The sequence below is a fragment of the Phasianus colchicus genome, chromosome 4 (assembly GCF_987193195.1).
Source record: "Phasianus colchicus chromosome 4, bPhaCol1.hap1.1, whole genome shotgun sequence".
Lineage (NCBI taxonomy): Eukaryota > Metazoa > Chordata > Aves > Galliformes > Phasianidae > Phasianus > Phasianus colchicus.
Window position 1 is genome coordinate 35,177,504 of NC_143439.1, and position 22,084 is coordinate 35,199,587.

A 22,084-nucleotide genomic window follows, 5' to 3' on the forward strand; every position below is an offset into this window, starting at 1 on the left:
TCTTTGGATGCTCTCTAATAGTTTTTTATTGTATTTCTCCAAAACATTATTTATAGACTTAAAATCAACATTTCAAATGCATTTTCCTTATTTTTGTGTTCTTCCTTGGGACTATTACTTACGGTGGTTTCCTATAAAAATACGTTCGCTCTCGTTCATGATCATCTTCCTTCTCGGAATCTTCACTGCTTGATGATAAGCTGTCGTCCCGACGTCCTTCTTCAGGCTGGAAGGGAATGCCAGGTGAGAAGACTGCTGGAGTTTTAGGTGAACCAAATACTGAGCATGAGCCTTCACTAGGAGATGAGTAATGGGAGGGACCATCAATAATTACAGACAAAAGGTCCATTTCTGTCTCCTCTGGAAACTGATTGTAAAAAGAAAAAAATACATATTAAATAGATAGAGATATTTCAATCAAGAATCATTAGATAGCTCTGGAAAAAAAGATCAAGAGTGTTATGAGAAATTTGCAGTCCCAAGCTCTTCATAATACAGCCATATGAGGTACAGAAATCACAAGGTGGATTACGAAAAAGAAAGAATTGAAAGCTTGGTATGGAGACACTTGCCATTACCTGTTGATCGAGCTCAATCTGTTAGATAAAGGTTTATCATGCTCTGATCAATTCATTCAATCAGAAGGAATGGAAATATTTCATACATATTTTAAAATATTTTGAGAGAAAAGAGCAAAAGCAAAAATTGTCATGAACCTTGTAAAGAGGTGAAGTAGTTGGAAGCATTAATGAAGTGTGCATGCAGAATGCTAACACAGAATGTACAATCTTGTTTTGCAATTCTAGGCTGAGATCCTGGACAACATGTTGGACAAGTGATTAAACATGAAATAAACTCCAGGCTACATTTCTGAAAAAGGCCACTGATTTCTCCCACACAGCACGCTACAAGCACTGCAAATTAAAATGAGATCTGTGCTGAAATTAAGAACTGGCATTATAAGAATGTGGGGGGGGTGGAGTGGGAGGAATGTTCAAAATCTAACAGTTCAAAGTATTTGATAAAATTTTGCTACGCCAACAAAACCTAACTGGGCTTTTGTATATATACACACATGCATGTATGTACACATTTTGTATTTTATATAGCCTACTGCTTTTATGAAACAGAAAAAAAACTAAAGGCAAGATAATGAAGTATTTAAATGTACAAAACATATTTTTGTTTCATTTCCCCTTCCCCTCAGAAATAAGGATTTATTCCCAGAAGGGTGAGGTGAGTTGGAATATAGAAAGGGTATGTTACTATAACTGGAGTTGTTTGATTTTTTTTTTTTTTTTTTTTTTGTGCATGTGTGTATGTTTATTTAAAATAAATAATTAAAAAAACTAAAACAAGCTAACAAAATCTTTGCTATTACCCTTAAACATGTTTTTTTTTTTTTAAAGCATTTTTTAAAAATTGTCTGCGTACTAAGTTTTGAAAGATACGTTTATTTGAAAACATCTCTCTGCATTAAATATAGGAATTCCAACAGAAAGAATGAGCAGACATCCTCCTACCCAGCAATACTTTGTACTGATGTTGATATTTATAATCTTGGAACACAACAGATGAGGACAACTGCACAGACTAAAGTCCTCTTCTAAAGCACATTCATAAGTCCAAAGTTAGGTCACTTCACACCAGCTTTGATCAGACTTCACAAGGATATGAACAAAATTCCATTAAATAATTTTGAAAAGGCCACTAAGTTTTAGAGCTATAGGAAAACATACCTGGGGAGTTCATCAACAGCTTATCATATTCTTCAGTTTACTTTACATATTCCAATTTAAATATGTTTAGGTTTTATATACATTCTGTTTAGCTGCATGCTAAAGAGATGAAATAGTGAAAAGCAGCTCCCTGAGAGAAGAATTAGTTCTCTGGAAAAGACTGTTTCTTCTCAGAAATACCTGAAAATACCCTTCCCCTGGAGAGCTGGATTGTTGTGCAATCCCCAAAACCGTTTTATTCAACTTAATTAGAAATGAAAAAGAAAAATAAAAATTAAAACAATTGCAGTAATCTCAGCCATGAAAAAAACAACATAACAGGAACATTTTTAAAATGACAAAACATAGTGATTATTAAAAAAAAAAACCCAAAAGCCAGTTTCAAACACACAAAATGATAGATCCGTAGGGCTACAGCAAACTTACTAATGCCCATTTCTAAAAGTCTAATGGTGTATACACACAAGATGATGTTTGTGATTTTTGCACACATCAGAAGAACTATAGTATTATTAAGTCAGCCTAAAAAAAAACAACACCACACTAAAATAATTCTAATATACTCAATTAATTTCTATGAAAAAAACAACACACCAAAATAATTCTAGCATTATACTCAATTAATTTCTATGTTAGGAACTCAAAACATATCTATCTTATGTCAGAACAAACCTGTGTTCCAAACATCAGTAATGTGAGGCACACAGATGAAACCTATCAGCAACTCAGGTCTGCCTAGGCATACCCATCTTGTGAACTTGTGACCAAGTGGTATGGGACATATGATGCTAAAGAATATAAAGTCATTCTTACAGAATCCTGTATGTTGAAAGTCACTCTTGGCCCAGGAGATGCAGCATCTACCCGGATATCTGGGAGATCTTCACTGTCTCCTAGTCGAGAACTATAAACAAAAACAAAACATAACAACTTATTTAGTTTTATTACATGATTTTGTGTTCATACAAATATTTAACTACACAAATAGAATGTAATACAAACGTACATTCAGTACTTAAGATTTTGATATGGATGCAAGTATTGGATCATAACAAGTGCATTTAGAGTACATGGAAAGGAAAATCAAGGGGAGAAGAGAAGGAAGTTGCACATTACTCATCCAGTAGTCTATCACTAAGCATTCTTTGCTTTATTTATTTAAATTCTTCAATCTTAAGCCAAGAAGCAGATGACTGAGAGAAAAGTAGAAATCAGAATGATTTACACTATGCCTACTATCCTTTTATGCAAGTTTCTTGTACGTCTTAACAGCAGGATTCTATAAAAACCCTGGAGTTTTTGTGTGTGTGTAAGAAAAAAAATTCTCACTTGACATGCTACTAGGAAAAAAAGAAGTTTAATAAAAGACAAAAAATTACTTTTTGGAATAGATATGTCCATCTTCCAAAATGATCATGAAAGCATGTGAGAAGCAAAAGTGTGTCACTGAATTCGTCCACATGGAAAAAACACTACCCTACTGACACTCATCCATGCTTGTGAGTATTTATAGAGACCAACCAGTAGATGTGAGTACAGTGAGTGGTGGCAAGAGTGCGTCACCTCCTCTGATGCAGACTGTTACAAGCATGGTATGCAGGCTCTTATTTATTGCTGGTAAAAATGCATAGCTAATGATAGTGTATTGAAAAAAAAGTGTTTTGTAGCTGAGCTTTTGATCTATCAAACAGAGTTACTGTGCTCTCTGTATCAGTTGTAATTTCTGTGGAAATAATTAGGAGGCAACTTTTGGAGCAACTTTTTTTGCAGATGCAGCCCTAGACTACTCCTTTTCACTCAGTGAGGTCCAAGCAAGCCATGTTAGATATCCATGGTTTATGGAGACCAGACAATTGATGTGAGCACAGTGAAGAGGTGGGTGGCGCATTTCAGGAGACGTGATGTAAAAGACAAGCCATGTTCTGGATAGCCATGCACGCCTGTCATACCACTAAATGAAGAGTGTCTTAGTCAGCTCACCTACACAAATTGGTGGATTATGACCAAGGAACTGTGTATGGAGCTAAGTATTGGCTTGAATGCACTGGAAATGATAGTGGCAACGTTGGAATACTGTGAAGTTTGCACTAGGTCATTCCCATGAATGCTCACACAGGAACAGAAAGAATACTATATATAAGTTTGTCAGGGCCTAATGAACCAATACAAGCCTGAAGGTGACAGTCTCCTTGATCACATCATTACAGATGACAAGACATGGTGTTGGCACTGTGAGTCAGAGTCAAAACAGCAGTCCATGGAGTGGCAACATGTGATTTCCTAACTGAAGAGAAAGTTTTGATGCATCCCTCAGCAGGTAAAGTGATGTACGCTGACTTTTGGGATAGGAAAGAAGCGATCCTTCTAGATTTCCCGGAATCCAGACAAACCATCAACACTGACTGCTACACTGCAACACTGATTAAACTTAAGGCTCAAACTTTCAGAATCAGGCCAGAGAAGAAAATCTTTCTCCTGAAACACATGAATGCCAGGCCCCATACAAGTTTGAAGACCATGGAGCACATTGCCAGTCTTGGCTGGACTGTCCTATTGCATCTACCCTACAGTCTGGATTTGTACCTTCTGACTTCCATCTGTTTGGGTCGATGAAAGATGGACTGCATGGGCAACATCTGATGCCATCATAGCAGCTGTTAAACTGTGGGTCACCTCCACTGGTGCACTTTTTTTTTCTTTAACGAGTGCAGTATGCAGGCATACAGTATGCATAGTTAATGACAGTGACTGTGTTGAAAAGTAGTGCTTTGGAGCTGAGAATTTGCTCTATTAAATAGTGTTACTGTGCTTTTTATAGCTGTTAAATAAATAGGGGACATTAGTTAGATGTCTAAGAAGCAGCAGCCCAACAGCCCAAATCCAGTGTTTCCCTCTTCAAATATGCTGTTGTTACCATCACCATTTACCTTGTTCTGTCCATTCTCTTCAGAGGTGGTCTTCCTGATGCTGAAATACTCTTTGATCGGCTGTAGCTAGGCTTGTAGCTGAGACCCCATTTGTCTTTCAAGGAAGCAGCCTAAACCAAAAAGAATATTTAAATAGAACAGGAATGAAAATGCATCTCTTTATCAGCATTTGCCAGCACCTTCATCTTTACCTCTGAATAAACATTCACACTTGCTGGAATTTGTAGTGCCCTGTTGCCAAAAGCTAAAATCCAATCACTCTGACACGTATCCTTCCACTACTGCAACACAGGAAAATGAGCTAGAAGACAGAGCTGCACACAATAGTAATATTTGACTTCCTCATAAATGAAGCATCATACTTGAAGCTCATGCACTAGCGCACACTGAAAATAACATTTTGCCAGTTTTATTACCAGGTTCTGGGATAACAGCCACATATTTGTGGATTAGCTGCAAGACTTGTTTTTTTGTGTGTGTGTGTGTTTATGTCCAGTTTCTTCTACTCTCTCTTTAGTAGCTTGTTTTTATTTTTACTTCAGTTAATTTTGGAAACACACAGTTTATCTATATGGAGAACAAACTTATAGAAAATACATATGCCAAATGGAATACAACAGGTATCTAATTGCTTGCCCAGGCAGTTAACATGCTGGCATCTTCATTCTTCAGTCCAGTTAAGAATCATTTAAAAATCCCCCACAAAGAGTGAACTACATCCTCATACACACATTTTCTGACATGTATTTCTGATCTTGTGAATGTGCAAATAAGTACATCTACGTTACAGCAACTATGAAATTTCAATTTTTCTATCACTGTTATAACTAAGGGGGAACCTAAATTACTTGATATTCTTAGTCTTTCTTATTACTTCCTTTTCTTAAAAAAATAAAATAAAGCATTTTCACTGTTTTACCTAACAATCAGAAAAGAAATACACATGCAAGTGTAACCATGTTTAAAAGTAACTTCATACTGCTCACCCTCATACTGGATCGACGTAGCTTTTTTCGAACATCTCGGCGGATATCATTCACAGCCACCGACTCCAGTTGCTGATAGCGCTGAATTTCTTGATTTATAGTTCCTTCACTTGCACCTAATTTTCTGGAGATAAATTACAGTTGAGTTATCTTAGAATGAGATAGCACTATTTCCACTGTCTCAAAATCGGTGTTGCAGTGATGTTCTGCATCACTGCAACACAAAAAAAAAAAAAAAAAAGGGATGTTCCCCAGCAGTTTTATGAGCGCCAAATATAGCTTCAGAAGATTTCTCCTTGTTTCATATTGCAACTTCTAGTTGAGCGTTTTTTCCTTGAAGAGGACTCTTTGATTTTAAGGTTTTATTGTCCAAATCAATTAGCAAAGCAGATAGTGAATGCAGAACAAACTAGTATGCAAGAAGACACCAAACAGCAGTACTAACACAGGGCTAACTAATGTGGAGAATAAGTTTGGCTATGTAACTCTTCTTTCAAAGTTGTAACACTAGGTTTAAGAATGCCCTATACACCTTCAATCACATGACAGTCATTTAGTCAAGAACAAACATAATGGGAAAATCTCAGAATCCTCCATTGGATGAAGAAAAATCCTTCTGTTTTAGCAGTCCAAAGTTCTGCCAAAATCAAAGACAGTTTTCCACAGAAGATTATCTTCTGCAGAAAAACACATCACTAAATAACTTAGACAAATCCATAAAGTATCTGCTATTTTGAAAGAATCAGTTTACTTCTTACAGTGAGAGGAGACCCATAGCATATTTCGATTCTTGAACCCACATTAAAGAAATATTTAGCCTAAAATCCAAAGTTCAGATACAATTGGCCTGTTAACACTGACAGTAATTTTATTCCAAGTACAAGTGTCTCCACTCTGCTATTTAACACCTAATTACCAACCTCTATATTCCTCTCCATGACTGATCTGCCTTAGGTGAAAAAAAAACAAAACCAAAAGCCCAACAATAATAAAACTCAAAGATGAAATTTCTGAAATCTTAAACAATTCTTTCAATGATCTGTGAAGTACATCATGTGAGATTTACTTTTAAAATACCACATACAACATGGAAAAAGAATCAATTTGTTCTTCCAGTGAACAAGACTAAGTTTACTACTTTGTTTAAGTAGTCACCATAATAATAAGTCAAAAGAGAATTATAACTTTGGATCAGCAAGAAATTGATAATGATTGCCATTGTAATGGAGAGCCAAAGAGATTAATTTGACACTTGGGAAAAAATGAGAGAAAATTTATAAGACACTTGCATTTATTTATTTTTTTTTTCATGGAGAATCAGAAAAGACTTTTTTTCTCCCTCTTTTTTTTAATAGTTAAACAGCAATTCCCTTTTGACCATCACAGTGCTGCAAGGTATATGATAAGGAAGGGAAAGAAATAAGTCAGCTGTAGTCTGTTATCCCCAAACTTTGTGTGAGTTAAACCAAAATCCAACTTACTTTAAGTCATCAATAACTTTAGCTTGCTCATTGAGTTCTCTGATATCAACTAAACGTTTCACAAATTTTCTTCCTCGCTGTTCTCCAGTTTGAATGCTAGAAGCTCCCTGCCGCCGGTGATCAACAATTTCCTGTTTAAAATAAAGATGTATCAATGCCCTCATCAAAAACTGGACATGAATACGATTTAACAAAAAAAGTGAATTTTACACCTTAGAATTTGGACTACAGCATGCAAAAGAATCACTTTCAACTCAAAAGGCAGCCGATTGGAATTCTTCCAGTGATCCAAACCCCATCATTCAGTTAGACACAATTTAGCTACTACATACATGTCCCCATGAGCAGGATCTGCCTGCTTTCATATGTGATCTGCTAGACTGAAGAGAATCACAGTTCGCTGACCCCAACAGATATTCTACAGGAACAGAGTATCGTTGGTTTGTGGGACTCAAACCCAGCAGGTGATTTACAATCCGCTGCCCAAATGTTAGCTTGCGTGCATCTCCACAAAATGAACCTCCACCTGATTTCTAAACAACAAACAGGAACATTAGTGTTCTGAGATGAAATGTTCACCGGTGGCAGGCAAGAGACATTTACAATGGAATACCTATTAAAATAGTTCTATGTGAAATTGAAAAACAAGATCAGTAGATTATTAGGTAGATGTACCAGAAGAAGTTTCTTTCGTTTGTTTATCTTAGTAGTATACCCTATACATCTATAAGAAAATGTAGGAGAACATAAATATAGCTACAGCTTTTCCAGTTCAGGCACCTGAAGTTAGTTATCTCCGTGTTTCCAAATTCAAATTCTAGATAACACCAGTGGAAATATGATCTGTGACTTCCTGTGTTTGAAATATGGCATTAGAAAACTAACAGATTTTTTTGTTTGTTTGAAACATGAATCACACAAGCTATGAGACTAGCAAGTTCAACTCAAAAAACTCAAGACTAAGACCTTTCCTTCTGACTGAAAACTTTGTCAAGCTCATTGCAATCAATAATACGTATTTTGGTTGATTCACTTACTGCATGTATAGTAGGAGACATAGTGTCAACTTCATCCTCATCTGACAAGTCAGCTATGTTTACAGAGTTGAGGTCAGCAATATCATCAATATCTTCTTCTCCTGTCAGCGTTGTGAGGGTGTTGCCTAAAGCATTCAGTCTTTTCCCAATGTTAGGATCCATATGAACATCAATACCACACATCTTCCATAATACATTCAGTGTCCAGGTTCCAGCACTACTACTTTCTGAATTTATTAAAAGAAAAAAAGTATGTTTAACCAGTTAGATAAGACAGCATTTATCAGTTATGAAGAAATGTCTTTACTGTCCACTTGGGAACAACTTTGAGGAAAATCTATCCCACATCTTGTTGCTACAACTTTGCAGCTACTAAGTTATTATTTCTTCAAAAAATTATGTACATAGACAAATCTAATGAAATTAAATACCCTTCAGCAAAGATAACAACGAAAACAGGATTTCCAATAGCAGGAAGTCTAAAGGATGTTCATCTGCAAGAAAAGAATGCAGACTTCTTTAATCCCCTTCCCCCTCTTCCCCCATTTTTTTTCTCTTTTAAAAGTGTCAAGTCCTTGAACAGTGAGGCCGGAGGATGATGTAGGTATAGCATGTCAGCTGAATACCATGTCTTCCCAGGATTTTTCTAATGAGTGCCACACCTTGTATCACCGAAATCCAGAACTTGTGAAAAGCAGAACTACAGAATGTATTTTTTTCCTTCTAAATGAATTCACTAAGTTTCTCTCAATTCAGAATTCCACCCAAGATAAATTTTTATTAACTGCAGCACATATTTTATTCCTAAATCTCCTCAACACTGAAAAACAAGTGAGGAACCATTGTGAGTAAAACTATGTATATAAGGGACACTGCAGATGCAACATTTGGGCAAATAGAAGAGAATCATCAAGCTGCAGGTATAATGACTAAGACAGACAGTGTTACTTATTTTTGAAGTGTGTCAGAACTCAGCAGGTGTGGCTGGGAGGAGAAAGCATGGGAATAGCAGGAACTGTATCAGGAAGAACTAGGACAACACAGCTGTTACAATGAACTACTATCCAATCAAGGAACCAACTTAAAAACACAGAAAAGCGCACATCAATTAAGTTACCACACAGTTATTAAAGCATTTATTTTTCCTGTTTTATGAATCTTTTATTTATATCTGAATTTAATTATTAAAAAGTATATTACCTGCTGCAGCTTGTCCTGTTGTCCTAGAACATACTTCATACGTACCATCTGGCACAACACCTGCATATAAAGCACATGAGTAGGTTAGGCAGACAGTTTGAAAGTTGCTTTAGACCAGCCTTTCCAGATTCCCCCTCAAGTCTCTTGTGCTCCATAATCAAGGCTTAAGCATAGCAGACTGGATTTTTAGTTTTAATTCCCACTGAATTCCTTTGTTCATATTTGGTAAAGTGAATTTACAAGATAACATCCAAGTTCATATCAACTTGAAATTTCACATGAAGTCTAGAACCTTCAGTCTGATATAAATGAAAATCATCTGTATTAAAACACTAAAAACTTTCTGGGACCTTATAACATCATATAAATGCAATACACCGAATTCTTCGAACATTTATCAGACAAAACTTAAAATTAATTCTTAAAGTAAGACAGAGTCCCTTAATACGGGAAAGCAACATGTTTTAACAGTAAGACGACCTTCTAGATTCAAATTATTTTCCTTTCAAAAAGCCAAAAGTTTTTCTTTGTGGGGAATGCTCAGTAGTTTAAAAAGGAGCAACAAAGGGTAAACAGAGATTTATATCTGCAATTCTGTTGTGCAGTATGAAATCTTACTTACATGCATTCATGACTAGATCTCCTCTTATTTCTGGTTTCCAGTCATCCCAACTTGTCTCAAAGCCATCAGCGAAGCGGATACAGAAGTTTTTAAAGTGACCTTTGCTTACTAAAGACTCTGAGGAGCAGGCAGTGATTAATGTGCTCTCAATGGTCAGGACTAAAGCAGAGCCGGTATCAAGATCAGCTGTATGGTTAGACTAGAAAATAATATCAGAGAGATTTCACTCAAAATTGAGAAGTTGAATACTGACTACACGCTTAGTGTTCATCTTTTCCTATCAGAAAACTGATCCCTTTCTCATATCTTTTTGTATTTTCCCTTCTCTGCACAAAGTTTCAAAAGTATCACATCCTTCCATATAACGTCTTGAATTGCTGTTTTCTAGCAAACATGCCTACGTTGCAATCACATTAGGGCAATGGAAGTTGACCTCATCTGGAAAAAGCAAGAAAATCCATATTTGATCATGGACTAGATACTCAAGTGCTATGAACCATTTGACCTCCTAAGCACAGAACAAAATTTCAGGGCTTTAGTCTGTAAAAAAAGAAAAGGCTGTAAATTGATCAAGTGATGATGAAAAGCAGCTTCAAGACTTGAAAGATTTTTTGGTGTTTATTTTGTTATCTACAATGATATAGAGTACTGAATACACAGATTTCTGATTAATTTCCAGCTCTTTGTATACGATAGTCTATCATTTTGTCCCATGGCAAAAAAAAAAAAAGCCCACATACTCCCTTTTCTAAAGCTATACTTCTTTTTATACAACATATATATTGCAAACATACTGTTTTATATACAGCTTTATTAACCAGATTTTTTTTAAGAATTTACTCTCTCTTTTTTTTTTTTTTTTTAACATAAAAGCATAAAATACCAGCTGCTTTGTCTGCAGCTGCCAGATACAACATTAAGTATCACAATACTATGTCATTATGAGTTCTTGGTTATTGCCTCATTACTCCTGTATATTTAAATGTATTATGAGTATTCTTTTCTAAGTCATTAAAATTAGTCATTTCTGTTCTGGAATTATTTCCCTTTAAGAATATTCCCTATTCGACATTGGAACAGTCTCTGAATTCAAGGTTTTCTCTTGAAGCTATATTGCACTATCTATCCTTATAATGCTCCACTGTTATATGTATTTTATTTTTTAAACTGTTGTCAACAGGCAATGTAGTGTTTTCTATTTCGTGGTTAGGAGGTGCTGATCGTACTTTGACATATGAAGAGACAGACAGAACTGCAGTTATTTCTAAGGCAGGACGAATAAAAGGAATATAGATTACAAAGAATTGCTCCATAACTGAGAATAAAGCTTCATACTTCCAAGAAAACGAAGACCACTGATTTAGCTGCCTTCCTATTTATCTGAAGAAAGAATCAGTATTCAGATTTGCGTGTCAGAACTGAGGAAATGTCCTGCAACATGCTGTACTGGTTGCCCAGAAACTCAGAAACCTGCACAGCCTGTGAAAGGACTGCTGTGAGGCCACAAAGCACAACCCTTCAGATGCTCCACTGAGCTGTTTCTCATTAAACTTAAGACAGCAGGGGAAACCAGAAACATAATACAACATACATTTCCTTACAGAATGAGTTGCATTAACACACTGCACGATGCACTATGCATTACTTTAACACATGAACTAGTTAACAGCACATGAAAAAATACATTATCATGTATAACATATTAGAATTTCCCTGCCCTATGATATACTTCATGCCAGCGACTACAGTTACATCTCTTTCTATAACCTAGTCTGAATTCTTAAATGAAAGTATCTGCTTGAAAAACAAATATCGAGTAGTAATTCATACTGTCATTCCTTGTTTTGATTAAACAACAAACAGTTCATTTGAGCATTTTAAAAAGGCTTTCTATTTTAATCATATGAAAAAGATCAGTTGAAATTTCTGATGCAAGTTTTCAAGGAAATATGAGCCACATGAACATTTCCGTGTACTTTTCAAAGGTATATGGCATAAATGAGAATCCACTACATTTCCCCAAAACAGAGGGACCAGCTGGAGCATGCATAACTTTGTCTTGTCATAAGTTAGAACACCATTTCCATCATGAACGCTATCACCACTGCAATTATCAACATCCTACAACTTTTTCATTGGTGTAACAAAAAATTACATTTCTGTACATAAAAGCCATATACCACATAAAAATGGGTACTTCAACAGACTCAACAGCCACACTGCTTCAGATACTTTGATTACCTGAGGTGTGTTTGTGATGGGTAGGCAAATTCCTAAGTCATTTACAGTCAGCTGAAGAAATAGAGTCCCAAAAGCCTGTGCAGAGGTTTGCTGGATTCCAGGCAGCATGTCTACTACTTCTTTTGTGGCCATATGAATATCTTTATGCAAAGCCATTCTCTGCTCATTCCAGTTGTCATATGCAGCCTTGTAGTTCAGCCAGAATAGCACAGCTTTAGGAAGAAACCAGAATGCTTGGTTGAAATGAACTCATACAAAAAAACCCAAACACATCTGTTTTTTTTTTTATTTGTACTGTTTCTCCATTATGTTTATGCTGTGAATGCTTAGCAATGGGCATGAGTGCACATACACACATACACATACTCAGGATGTACTTGAGATTCATGGGGCAAAAGACAAAACCAGCAAAAGTTGGTTAATGCACTAAAATATAGAAAACAATGCTGTTCTCAGTTTCAGAAAGACTTACAAAAGCATATTCCTCCAAACTACCTGAGAATTAATCATCTCACTAAATCAGATTTTTGACATGAGGAATTTTTAATCTGTTGGCAAGCAGCCGATCTCCTATAAATATCCCAGCTATTATATTTCATTAAACATTTGTTTGGCATGAAATAAACTGAATCTCGAATATGCAAGCCTATTTGTGAAAAAAAAACAAACCACTAAAAGTAAAAATAAAGTAGCTTGCTTTCTATGAAAAGAAATTTTGCAGCAATTGTCTCTTCCATACCTCTATCAAAGGCCACAGGCTGAGCAAAAACAATTGGTCTGTTCAAAGTAATAAGGACAGCTTCTCTATCCGATGAGCCACTGATTTCTTCTCGGAGAGCATTTCTTAATCCAATTCTTGTCTTAAAATAGGCGACTTGATGAAAGTCTGAGCCAGCTTCTTCATAAACCTTAGAATGATCAGAAGTGGAGAGGAGGAGAAGTTCATAGCAGGGAGGAGGTCAGGGAAGGGAAGAAATAAGTTAGTCTTTTTGACAAAATGTAGAATTACAACAAGAAGTAAAAATCTCTCCTTTCCCCTTTACTTTTTTGATCCAAATCTTCTTTGAGGATAATCAATTTCCTCCCATTAGTTTCTAATCACAGTGTGATTTTTCTTATTTATCATAAAATGTTAAATTCAGATTATTTGTTGTGATACCACGTCTAGATTCTAAAACTTTTATTCGTGTCTAGGCAACACAAAATATTTCTGTATCATAGAATTAGTGATTCCAGGTGATACCTACTCAATTGTTTCATCAGAACAAAGAAAACAAAACCATCAGTTGGTTCAGTTCTGCGTTTCTAAATCATGCTCTACTAAGTCTGAACAGCATATGGAAAGATGGTGAACACCAACCTGATGTTTAACAATCTGTCCTAGTGCCAGATTTAAATCCACTTGGCATTTCCCAAACAGTTTGAGGTAGCTGCTACTTCCAGGCATTGCTTTGGTTTGAAGTCTGTTTGAGAGTTCAAGTTCTATCAATCCAGTTTCAAATCTTACAGCTCGCATCGAGGGTGTTGTAGCCGTCACTTGAATCCCCTAATGAATAAGGAAAACACAGGAGGAAATTAAAATGTGGCTCAAAGGCAAAAAGAGAAGTGGGGGGAATAAAACAAGAAATCTTTTTCACCTTGCATCTAAAAAAAGAAGAAAAAAAAAAGGCATAATGATTTTTCACAGCAAAACCTTAATAAGCTATAAAATTACTGCAACCAAACTCGAAATTCTTCATGCAGAGTATTCTTGATTCAGTTAGCTTTCAGGTGTAAACCAAACTATTCCACCATTAATAGCATCTAGAGCCATTGTTTTATCATTATAAGGTTACCTTAAACTGCAGGCTCAATGAATAAAGAAGAATTTTTGGTTTTTCTCCATCACTTGTGCCATCATGTTCATTCCAAAGAGGTATTGGCTGCTCACCTCCTATACACAATAAATACACAAAGTCAGAGTTTTAACACAGAAAACACTGTAAAACAAATAGGTTTTAAGAAAGTGACATTGAATTAAGCCTCATTTCTATCAGTAATTTGCTAAAGTTTTATAAAAACAGATATAGGTTGAAGACACAACATACAAAAGTGTAGGTTCAGCTTGTTAAATGTAGCTAATAGTCCCCTTCTAGAAATGGAGACAAAGAGACTCATCAGACTTTCTGCAAGAGGACTTGAAGCCTGTGAGGCAACTTAAAAATCTCATTTTCAAAATATATTAGTGAAGGAAAAAAAAAAATATTTTCAAATTATTTGATAGTACAAAGTAAACGCCAACCAAATACACGGAAAGAGGCACTGAAATCGTATCAATATCTTTCAATAATGGAGAAGAAGGTATTCTGTGGCAATTTAATTTAGCACTTAATTCCTCATCCTGGCACATTTCATGCCAAGTTATACATCCCTAAGTTCAAGCAGCAATTCTGTCTTAGCTACCCTTTAAGATCTGATCTACATTCCATCCTACTTTACATGAACAGGTTGTTACTGGGAAAGGCTAATGCCATTAATTCTCTTGAAAAATGCCAACTCTTCTAATTAGTTATTTGGTAGTAAGAACTGGTAGTTAAATCATGGATTTTTAAAATGTTACATACAGTAAGTTTTTATCACCCAATATTTATTTGAGTGTCTTTCCTCTCTGCGGCAATGATGTGAATGTCTCTTCCCTGGAAGCATTCGTGGCATGGGCTGGATGGGCTTTGAGCAACCTGGTCCAGAAGGAGATCTCCCTGCCTATAGCAGGGGGGTGGAACTAGATGAACATAAAGGTCCCTTCAAACCCAAAAATATGATTCGGCTTTTTTAACCACCCTTAAATATTCTCAACTATGATCATGCAAAGCTGCAATAGGATCTTGAGGGCTCTGAGATGCATGCGGAGTTAAGATTTTTCCATATATTATCCACATAGATATTAGAAGCTGTTTTTACAGTGCTCTGTTCATTAATTAGATTGTGATCTGTGAAACTCCACCTAATGTTGTTTATCCTTGCGTAAAAACTAGCCACTGGTATTTTATTGAAACAGAAATCATATTTAGGAAATCCACTTCAGTCTACTAGGCTAATTGGGAAGCTCAAGCCATGTAAATTACTTTGTTGTAAATCCAAAGGACAAAGCTGTCTTTTTTTTCCCCATTGCTCCACATTCAGCACCCAGGCCCCAGGTCTGGATTGCTGGTGCCTGACCATACTCCTGCTGAATTAGCACAGTACAGAAGGCAGCAATCACATCCAAAAGAACATCAGGCTACTACTCCCAAATTTATGGTCTGAAAAATGATAATAAATCTCTCACATAAAAACAGAGAAGAGACTGAATATATGAAACTGTGAAATGCTGTAAAAGATATAATATATATAATACACCTTTCCTATTTTGCTACTTTATGCTCTTTCAAAAAAAAAAAAAAAGAAGAAGAATGATAGATGTTAAAGTTTTTTTCTTTCCCCAAGTGTTCTGTTCTCTTATTATGCAATGCTGATGTATTTTGCCTGGAACAAACATAAGGTAGTATAGAACTTGTTTCTTCCTAGCATTCAGCAATTCGAACATGTTCAGTTTCCTTCACTGCATCTTTGGAGTGTATCTGGACTTGCAGAGCTGTATTAAGTACATTTATGTCTGTGTGTTTGAATGTGTAAACACACACACACAAACACTCCTTTCACTTATACACCACTTGCTAAATTACCTTTCCAATGTTTCCAATTATTAATGAATTTTTCCACTAAGTAGTCACTTTATTTCTATAATAGCCTTTTCAGATAACTAGAAACATATTAAAATCCAACTACTTGAAATTCCACGCACTTGAATATGTATTCATGTTTGTTAATCAGTAACATCCTTTCTCCTATATCCTTCTGCCTTTAAAACCTTAAGTAATAAAAATCATATTTCCTTTATTTCTCACAGTTATTTTGCCTATTTTTCTTTATTTTTGTTATTGATTAATAAACAGTCTATATATTTTACATATTAGTTATTGCTTATATTAGTTATTGCTTTCCTTTTTTAATATTCATTTGTTTGTCCCCACCTATGAATTCTTATTTTGACCTAAAGAACACCAAAACATTTCTACAGTTTACTTCTTTGCTTTTCTGTTCACCTCCTCATTTACTGTATAATACCCACAGTAAATACTGTGTATTTTTTTTTTTAACTACCAAAGGACATCTAAGTTGTAAAACAAAATTTCCAGTCCATTCTTTCCCCTCCAGAGTAGTCCCATATCAGTAAAGAGTTCTGATTCTCTTTCAGACTGAGAAGATGAAGTCTCTAACAGGAAGAGCTGGAAGTGATTGGACCTATTATTAAATGCTGTGCAAATTCTGATTCAGCCTATAAACTAAAAAAACCCTTTTGTCCATTAGTTTGTTAGAAAATAAATGCTTTGTAACTCTGATTGTGCCTAAACAGATAAACACAGATATTTCCGTTGCACACTGAAATGAGACAGCACCAAGATTTTGCAGCTTTGGATTAACATGTCAAAACTATCATGTTTCCCTGTAAAACATTCTGCCTCTGGAACAGCTGCAAGATTTTCCAGAGTCTCTGTTCTTACCTGAAACTCAAACTCTGCTGCTTCCTTCTATGCAGTGTTAGACACAAAATGATGGTGTCTGAATTAAATTCAGAGAACCACATAATGTTGCCATCAAACACAGTTTAATAAAAGTTCATTTTAAGTGCTTCTCCTTACCTGAAACTTTCTGTATGACTTCATTTACCTCCTTCATGAACACTTTTTGTACAAATACTAAATGATTCAAGAGATCAGTTGTGAGATTATGTTCAAAGGAACCAACCTACAGAAATAAAAAAAAAAAAACCCACAACTTCAGAACAGTTGTCACACCTACGTTTTTAAAACAATATATTTTTAACTCTTATGCATATATATTTTCAGGACCAATCATTCTTGTCTTAAAAAAAACAACAGTGTGGAAACTGGTATGCAAATAGAACGTGTGAGTAGAATATCACACAAATAAAACTTTAAATGATTTGCTGAAGTCACATTTAGTTGCTCCTTACACCTATGCAGCTACCTAATCATTCAAATATTTATTTTTAGATTTTAAAAAATACACATTTTTGCAAAATGTATAGCAATTATCTGATACGGAAGCATAAGCTATCAGTTTAAAATAACACTTGAATTATCAGCATGATATGCTTTTACTTAACTTGACTGATGAGAAATATTCATTCCAAAAAAGAAAAACAAAAGGAAAGTTTATGTATATCTTTCTTATTTGTTTACACAAAATAACATATTCAAAACCTTCCAAACATAGTGTCTTTGCTTAATATGTTGGCTGCTCATCAAACTAAACACTGAGAATGTTCAGTTTCTATTTCATGCAATTACAGATGTTGCATTTGGATCAACTTGTAAATTTGAGAATTCTGGAGAAAGCAGATAATTAAACTAAGATGAAGATGCACAAACAGAAATACAAAAGAACAGTTATCAAAGATATCTATTGTTTTCAGCACCTACTTCAGCCACACAACGTAAGTAGTTCCCCTGTAGGTAATAGCCTTGTTTAGCAGGCAGTTCATCTATGCTCCATATTTGGTCTGAGTAAGTATCATGTTCTTCCATGATATATTTGCCTGACATAGTGACAGGAGGAAGGTTGAGACTTGCAGAAGGAGGAATGGTTGACATATCAGTGGCAGAGACTTTTGAAGTGAAGCGCAATCTATGACTTGGAAGCTCAAAATTAAATCTTGTCTGGGCACCTGTTAAAGAAAAATGGGGAAAAATATCAGCTGGAAAAAAAAACATATTTATGCTTAAATTTAAGAACACTTTTAGAATTAAAAAAAAATCTTAAAATGTTATTGAAAGGGGTATGTCTATAGAGCTATACATATCCACCCACATGAATATGAATTATCTTAATTCTTAAAGAAAACAAAGACAACTTTATAATTTGATGAAGCAGAGGGTCAAACTAGCTCATCAGCACTGAGGTCTTATAAGAGTATTCCTGAGTAGCCTTAGCAATCAAAATTCAATTAATCAAGTATAAACTGATTTTAATAGTGGGAGAAAGCTGTACCTATCGATGTATGTATTTCTTAGTCTATTTTTGTATTCTGCATTTGGTAATCACGTAATAAAAGCATAAATCCTCTTTACGGCCCTATCTGATTGAAGTTCAGATTAAAAAAAAAAAAAAAAAAGCCAAGAGCAACAGCCAGACCTCTCACAGTGACTACAGAAATATCCAGTCCTCTTGGTTTCTTTTGTCAAGACCAAACTAAAAGCCGTAATGTTTAAAGTTTCAGAGAATTCTTACCTGTCATTCCATGACTCCGCATTCTTCCCATCTTATATTCTGCCTTTAGAGAGGGCAAGAGTGCTGCTCCAATAGCTATGCCATCTATCATGGCACTGAATTTAAGAACTATAGGCTTCTTTTCTAAGCCTTCTGGCAGCTGTGGAAATTCATTTGTTTCAACAGGTGTTTGATTAATACTTGTTGGAGTCTTTTCAGAGGGCAATGGAGTTGCAACATCTTCTTTTGTGGGCTGAGAGCTATATGCACAATGAAGATAAGAAAATATCATTCTAACACAATGCACTTTCATATGCTTAAAGTAGCACCATGCCATAAACGGATGGCATTCAGTGAGTGGCATGCTGACGTGCCATACGAACACTTACGCAGTTGATGGCTGCCTGATGAGATCTGAAATCTGCTTGGACAGCTGGTGAGAACTGCGCACCATCATGCTGTGCAGCGTGGCAGGGTGCTGTGGAATGTTGATGCTGATGGCTCCAACTTTGACCACAGCAGCGTTGTTTGTTTTCAGCCCTCTCTGGGCACTATACAAGGCTTGGGATTTGGCAATACTGCATTTCACTACAGTTCTAACAGAAAGTGAAATAGGATTTATTTGCAAATCTTTCAAAATAGTTAAAACTTTATGTTAAAATGGGTTTTAAGATTAGCTTAATTTCCTGGTATTCAGATAAGTGTTTGTTTATAAACTACGTACACATTAATTTTTTGTTCACTTACACACACAGATGCACTACATGCCACAGACAACTATGCTATATTTAAGAAACCCACAAGGCATGCATTGCAAAAATACCAATACCTGCTAAACTGTTATTCTGGCATAATCTAAGATCATTTGAATTTACACACACTAGGCTGCACATCCAGAGACAAATTTTCACACTCATAAACAAGAGCCTTCCATTTCAATTCCTTCTCAGGAATATACTTGAATCATCCTTTTCATAAGATGACTTAGTGAAATCTGATTTCAGCATCCAAAAAGGTCCATGGAAGGAATACTCGATAAGCAATGAATACATAGAAAGTGATAAATGGGTTGATCAGTTAACACTGACGTTTACTAGACTTGGTAATTTGGACTAGTATGAGCCAAAAAATTATTTTAATATTAATTTAATATTAATTTAATAAGGATATGGTTCACAATGGTTATATAAGATAAAAATAGAAAAGCACAAAGATGACAGTTGTAGATTGTAAAATGAAATTTTGGCATATCAGAATTCACTGAGCTCCTAACAGGAGGATGCAAGGGGTAACACATTTATGTTTCTAATTTCAGGTTAATTACTGGTGGGTTACCCAGGGAGAAATTATTATGTAGCCAGCAAAGAGCTTTTCAGCATCAGAGTGAAAGAAAAATAGTTTGGAATATTCAGTACATCAGCTAAAACGTGCAAAAATGATTACTCCCTAAGTAACATTTATTCTGTGAGGCTCTAACACATTGTTAAACACTGATTGGCCTAAAACATCCTTGGTGTAAAAACAAAAACACCATCATCCCTCTGCTTGTAACAAGTCCACAGCACTACTGCAGTCACAGGCCTATCTACAGTGGATTCCAGAAACAGTTTCACAGTCATACAAGGGCTACAAAAGACCTAAAGCAGTTACAGATTAAAATTTTTGAGTACAAGCTCAATATGAAGAAGGAAACAAATCTTAATTTGCAAGTATTTTCAGGAAGAAAACATTTATACAAACACATACTACATAAGAAAAGGGCAGATTTGACTCCACACGGCATGGAGAACAGAATTAGGTGATCTTTAAGATCCCTTCCAACCTAAGCCATCCTATGATTCTGAGATTCTCTCTCTGTTGTATTTCCATGTTTTTTGCTCAGCTCCACCAGCTAAGCTTTCTGACTGAACTACTACAACGCCAATCAAAAATATATTTTTCTTCCTTCAATAATGCAAAATACTACTACACTGACTGTTCAGGGAGTCAGGGCTTGATGGACAAGAATAACACTCAAGGGAAGCTGCAAGATCTCTTCCTGGTGTGCACCATATAGGCAGTATAATCTTAATCTAGACTTGCTTTAAAAGCAAAAACAGAGTTGGAGTTGAAGTCTGTTTGAGTTTATAATCAAATCTGAGCACACGTTAATTCATACAACTTGAAGCAATTCCTTAATTTAAAAAAAAAACAAACGCACAAATACAGCCCTCATGGAAGAATTAGATTGGAAATAATATTCTTAGTGTGGACCTCCCAAGTGCCAAGCAAGATAAACAGTGCATCTCTGCATATATTTTCGCATATTTTATGTAACCAATGAATTTCACTGTCATTTGTTTGGTCTACAGAAAGCCTACTTCCATGACAAAGTGGAATTCAGAACAACTGGGTGGCTATACACTTATTCTGAATGATCACTACACACTACGCATCTGTAGCTGTACAGTGTGCAAGCAAAAAAATCTACAACAGGACTGGTTGAATACTGTTAAAATAATTAATTAACATCTAAGTTACATCCAAGTAACTCATCCAGAAGTAACTCTGTCTTCTTATGTCAATTCCAAAAATGACAGTTCTCCCAGCTGAGTCTTGAACAATCGCTTTGTCCCACTACAGAAATAGCCATACGGCCACCAAACGAGAAACTACTTTCACACAAAGGGAACTAAGAGACCTGAAAGGGTTCACCTTCATTGGTAGCAGATGCACAAGCAGAGTTTTAATGCAAACATTCTATGTTAGCACACCCTGGTCAGCAAAGCTAGTAACCTAGCACTGAAGTAAATAAAGACAAAAAAAGAAATAGTCCTCATCATACTCAGATCACAACAGGTACCACCACAGCAAGCACAGCAGTTTCTTATCAAATTGAAAACGATCTATTTTTTCTGTCCTCTGCATTTATCAGCATTATTTTCACTCATGAAAACAAGCACAGAAGCACATCTAAAGAACTTCAATCAGTGAAACCACTCTAGCGTTACAGTATTGACAGTATAATGTAATAACTGCCCCTAAAACTAGACTGTTAAAAGAAAATTTACAAGTTGGCTTTTTTTGGACACACACTTGCAGGCCACATTAAAACCTTACCTAGCTGTTATTAGGTGTTAAACTGAAACGTATTCAAGCAACATCTTCCTACACAATCACACACAACGAATGCAGCCGTTAGCTATATAACACAGTTAGTTGCAAGACTATTAAACATAATAATATGACATACAGAAACTCTTGTTTGGCTGTGCTTGTAGGAGATGTAGGAAAATCCTCCAGTCTATAGATGAAGATTGAAGAGAAAGCAAGAAAAACAAAAACAAAGCAAATAAAGAATAAACAGTCATGCAAAATTAGTCAATTAATTATTTGTAACCCACAATATGACATTTACTTTCAAAGTTAATAACTTTAAGGTTTGGGGTTTGTTAATTTTTTCATGTTTTTTCAAAAGATTTAGTCGATGTTTTCCCCCTTTTTCCACCACTTCTATATTAAAGTTCTGTGAGATTATGGAATAAAAAAAGACACAAAGA

At 35.5% G+C, this 22,084-nt stretch overlaps 1 protein-coding gene across 11 annotated transcripts in view; it reads right to left on the reverse strand.

Moving 5' to 3' along the window:
• Window positions 1–22,084, reverse strand: part of BLTP1 (bridge-like lipid transfer protein family member 1) — a 108,557-nt gene that overhangs the window by 17,931 nt on the left and 68,542 nt on the right. For 5 of the 11 annotated variants that reach the window (XM_031596854.2, XM_031596851.2, XM_031596850.2 and 2 more), the window contains exons 49-66: window positions 21,778–21,828; window positions 18,935–19,141; window positions 18,567–18,805; window positions 17,759–18,003; window positions 16,955–17,060; window positions 14,069–14,166; window positions 13,594–13,779; window positions 12,973–13,141; window positions 12,234–12,445; window positions 9,993–10,191; window positions 9,371–9,430; window positions 8,171–8,397; window positions 7,134–7,264; window positions 5,653–5,776; window positions 4,667–4,776; window positions 2,553–2,643; window positions 1,920–1,982; window positions 123–367 (exon numbers count right to left, since the gene is read on the reverse strand). In XM_031596854.2, the coding sequence (XP_031452714.2) occupies window positions 123–367; window positions 1,920–1,982; window positions 2,553–2,643; window positions 4,667–4,776; window positions 5,653–5,776; window positions 7,134–7,264; window positions 8,171–8,397; window positions 9,371–9,430; window positions 9,993–10,191; window positions 12,234–12,445; window positions 12,973–13,141; window positions 13,594–13,779; window positions 14,069–14,166; window positions 16,955–17,060; window positions 17,759–18,003; window positions 18,567–18,805; window positions 18,935–19,141; window positions 21,778–21,828 (2,763 nt within the window). Of the gene's footprint in view, window positions 1–122; window positions 368–1,919; window positions 1,983–2,552; window positions 2,644–4,666; window positions 4,777–5,652; window positions 5,777–7,133; window positions 7,265–7,465; window positions 7,667–8,170; window positions 8,398–9,370; window positions 9,431–9,992; window positions 10,192–12,233; window positions 12,446–12,972; window positions 13,142–13,593; window positions 13,780–14,068; window positions 14,167–16,954; window positions 17,061–17,758; window positions 18,004–18,566; window positions 18,806–18,934; window positions 19,142–21,777; window positions 21,829–22,084 lie in introns of all 11 variants that reach the window. The other 6 variants (XM_031596856.2, XM_031596853.2, XM_090139165.1 and 3 more) reach the window with 5 other exon arrangements.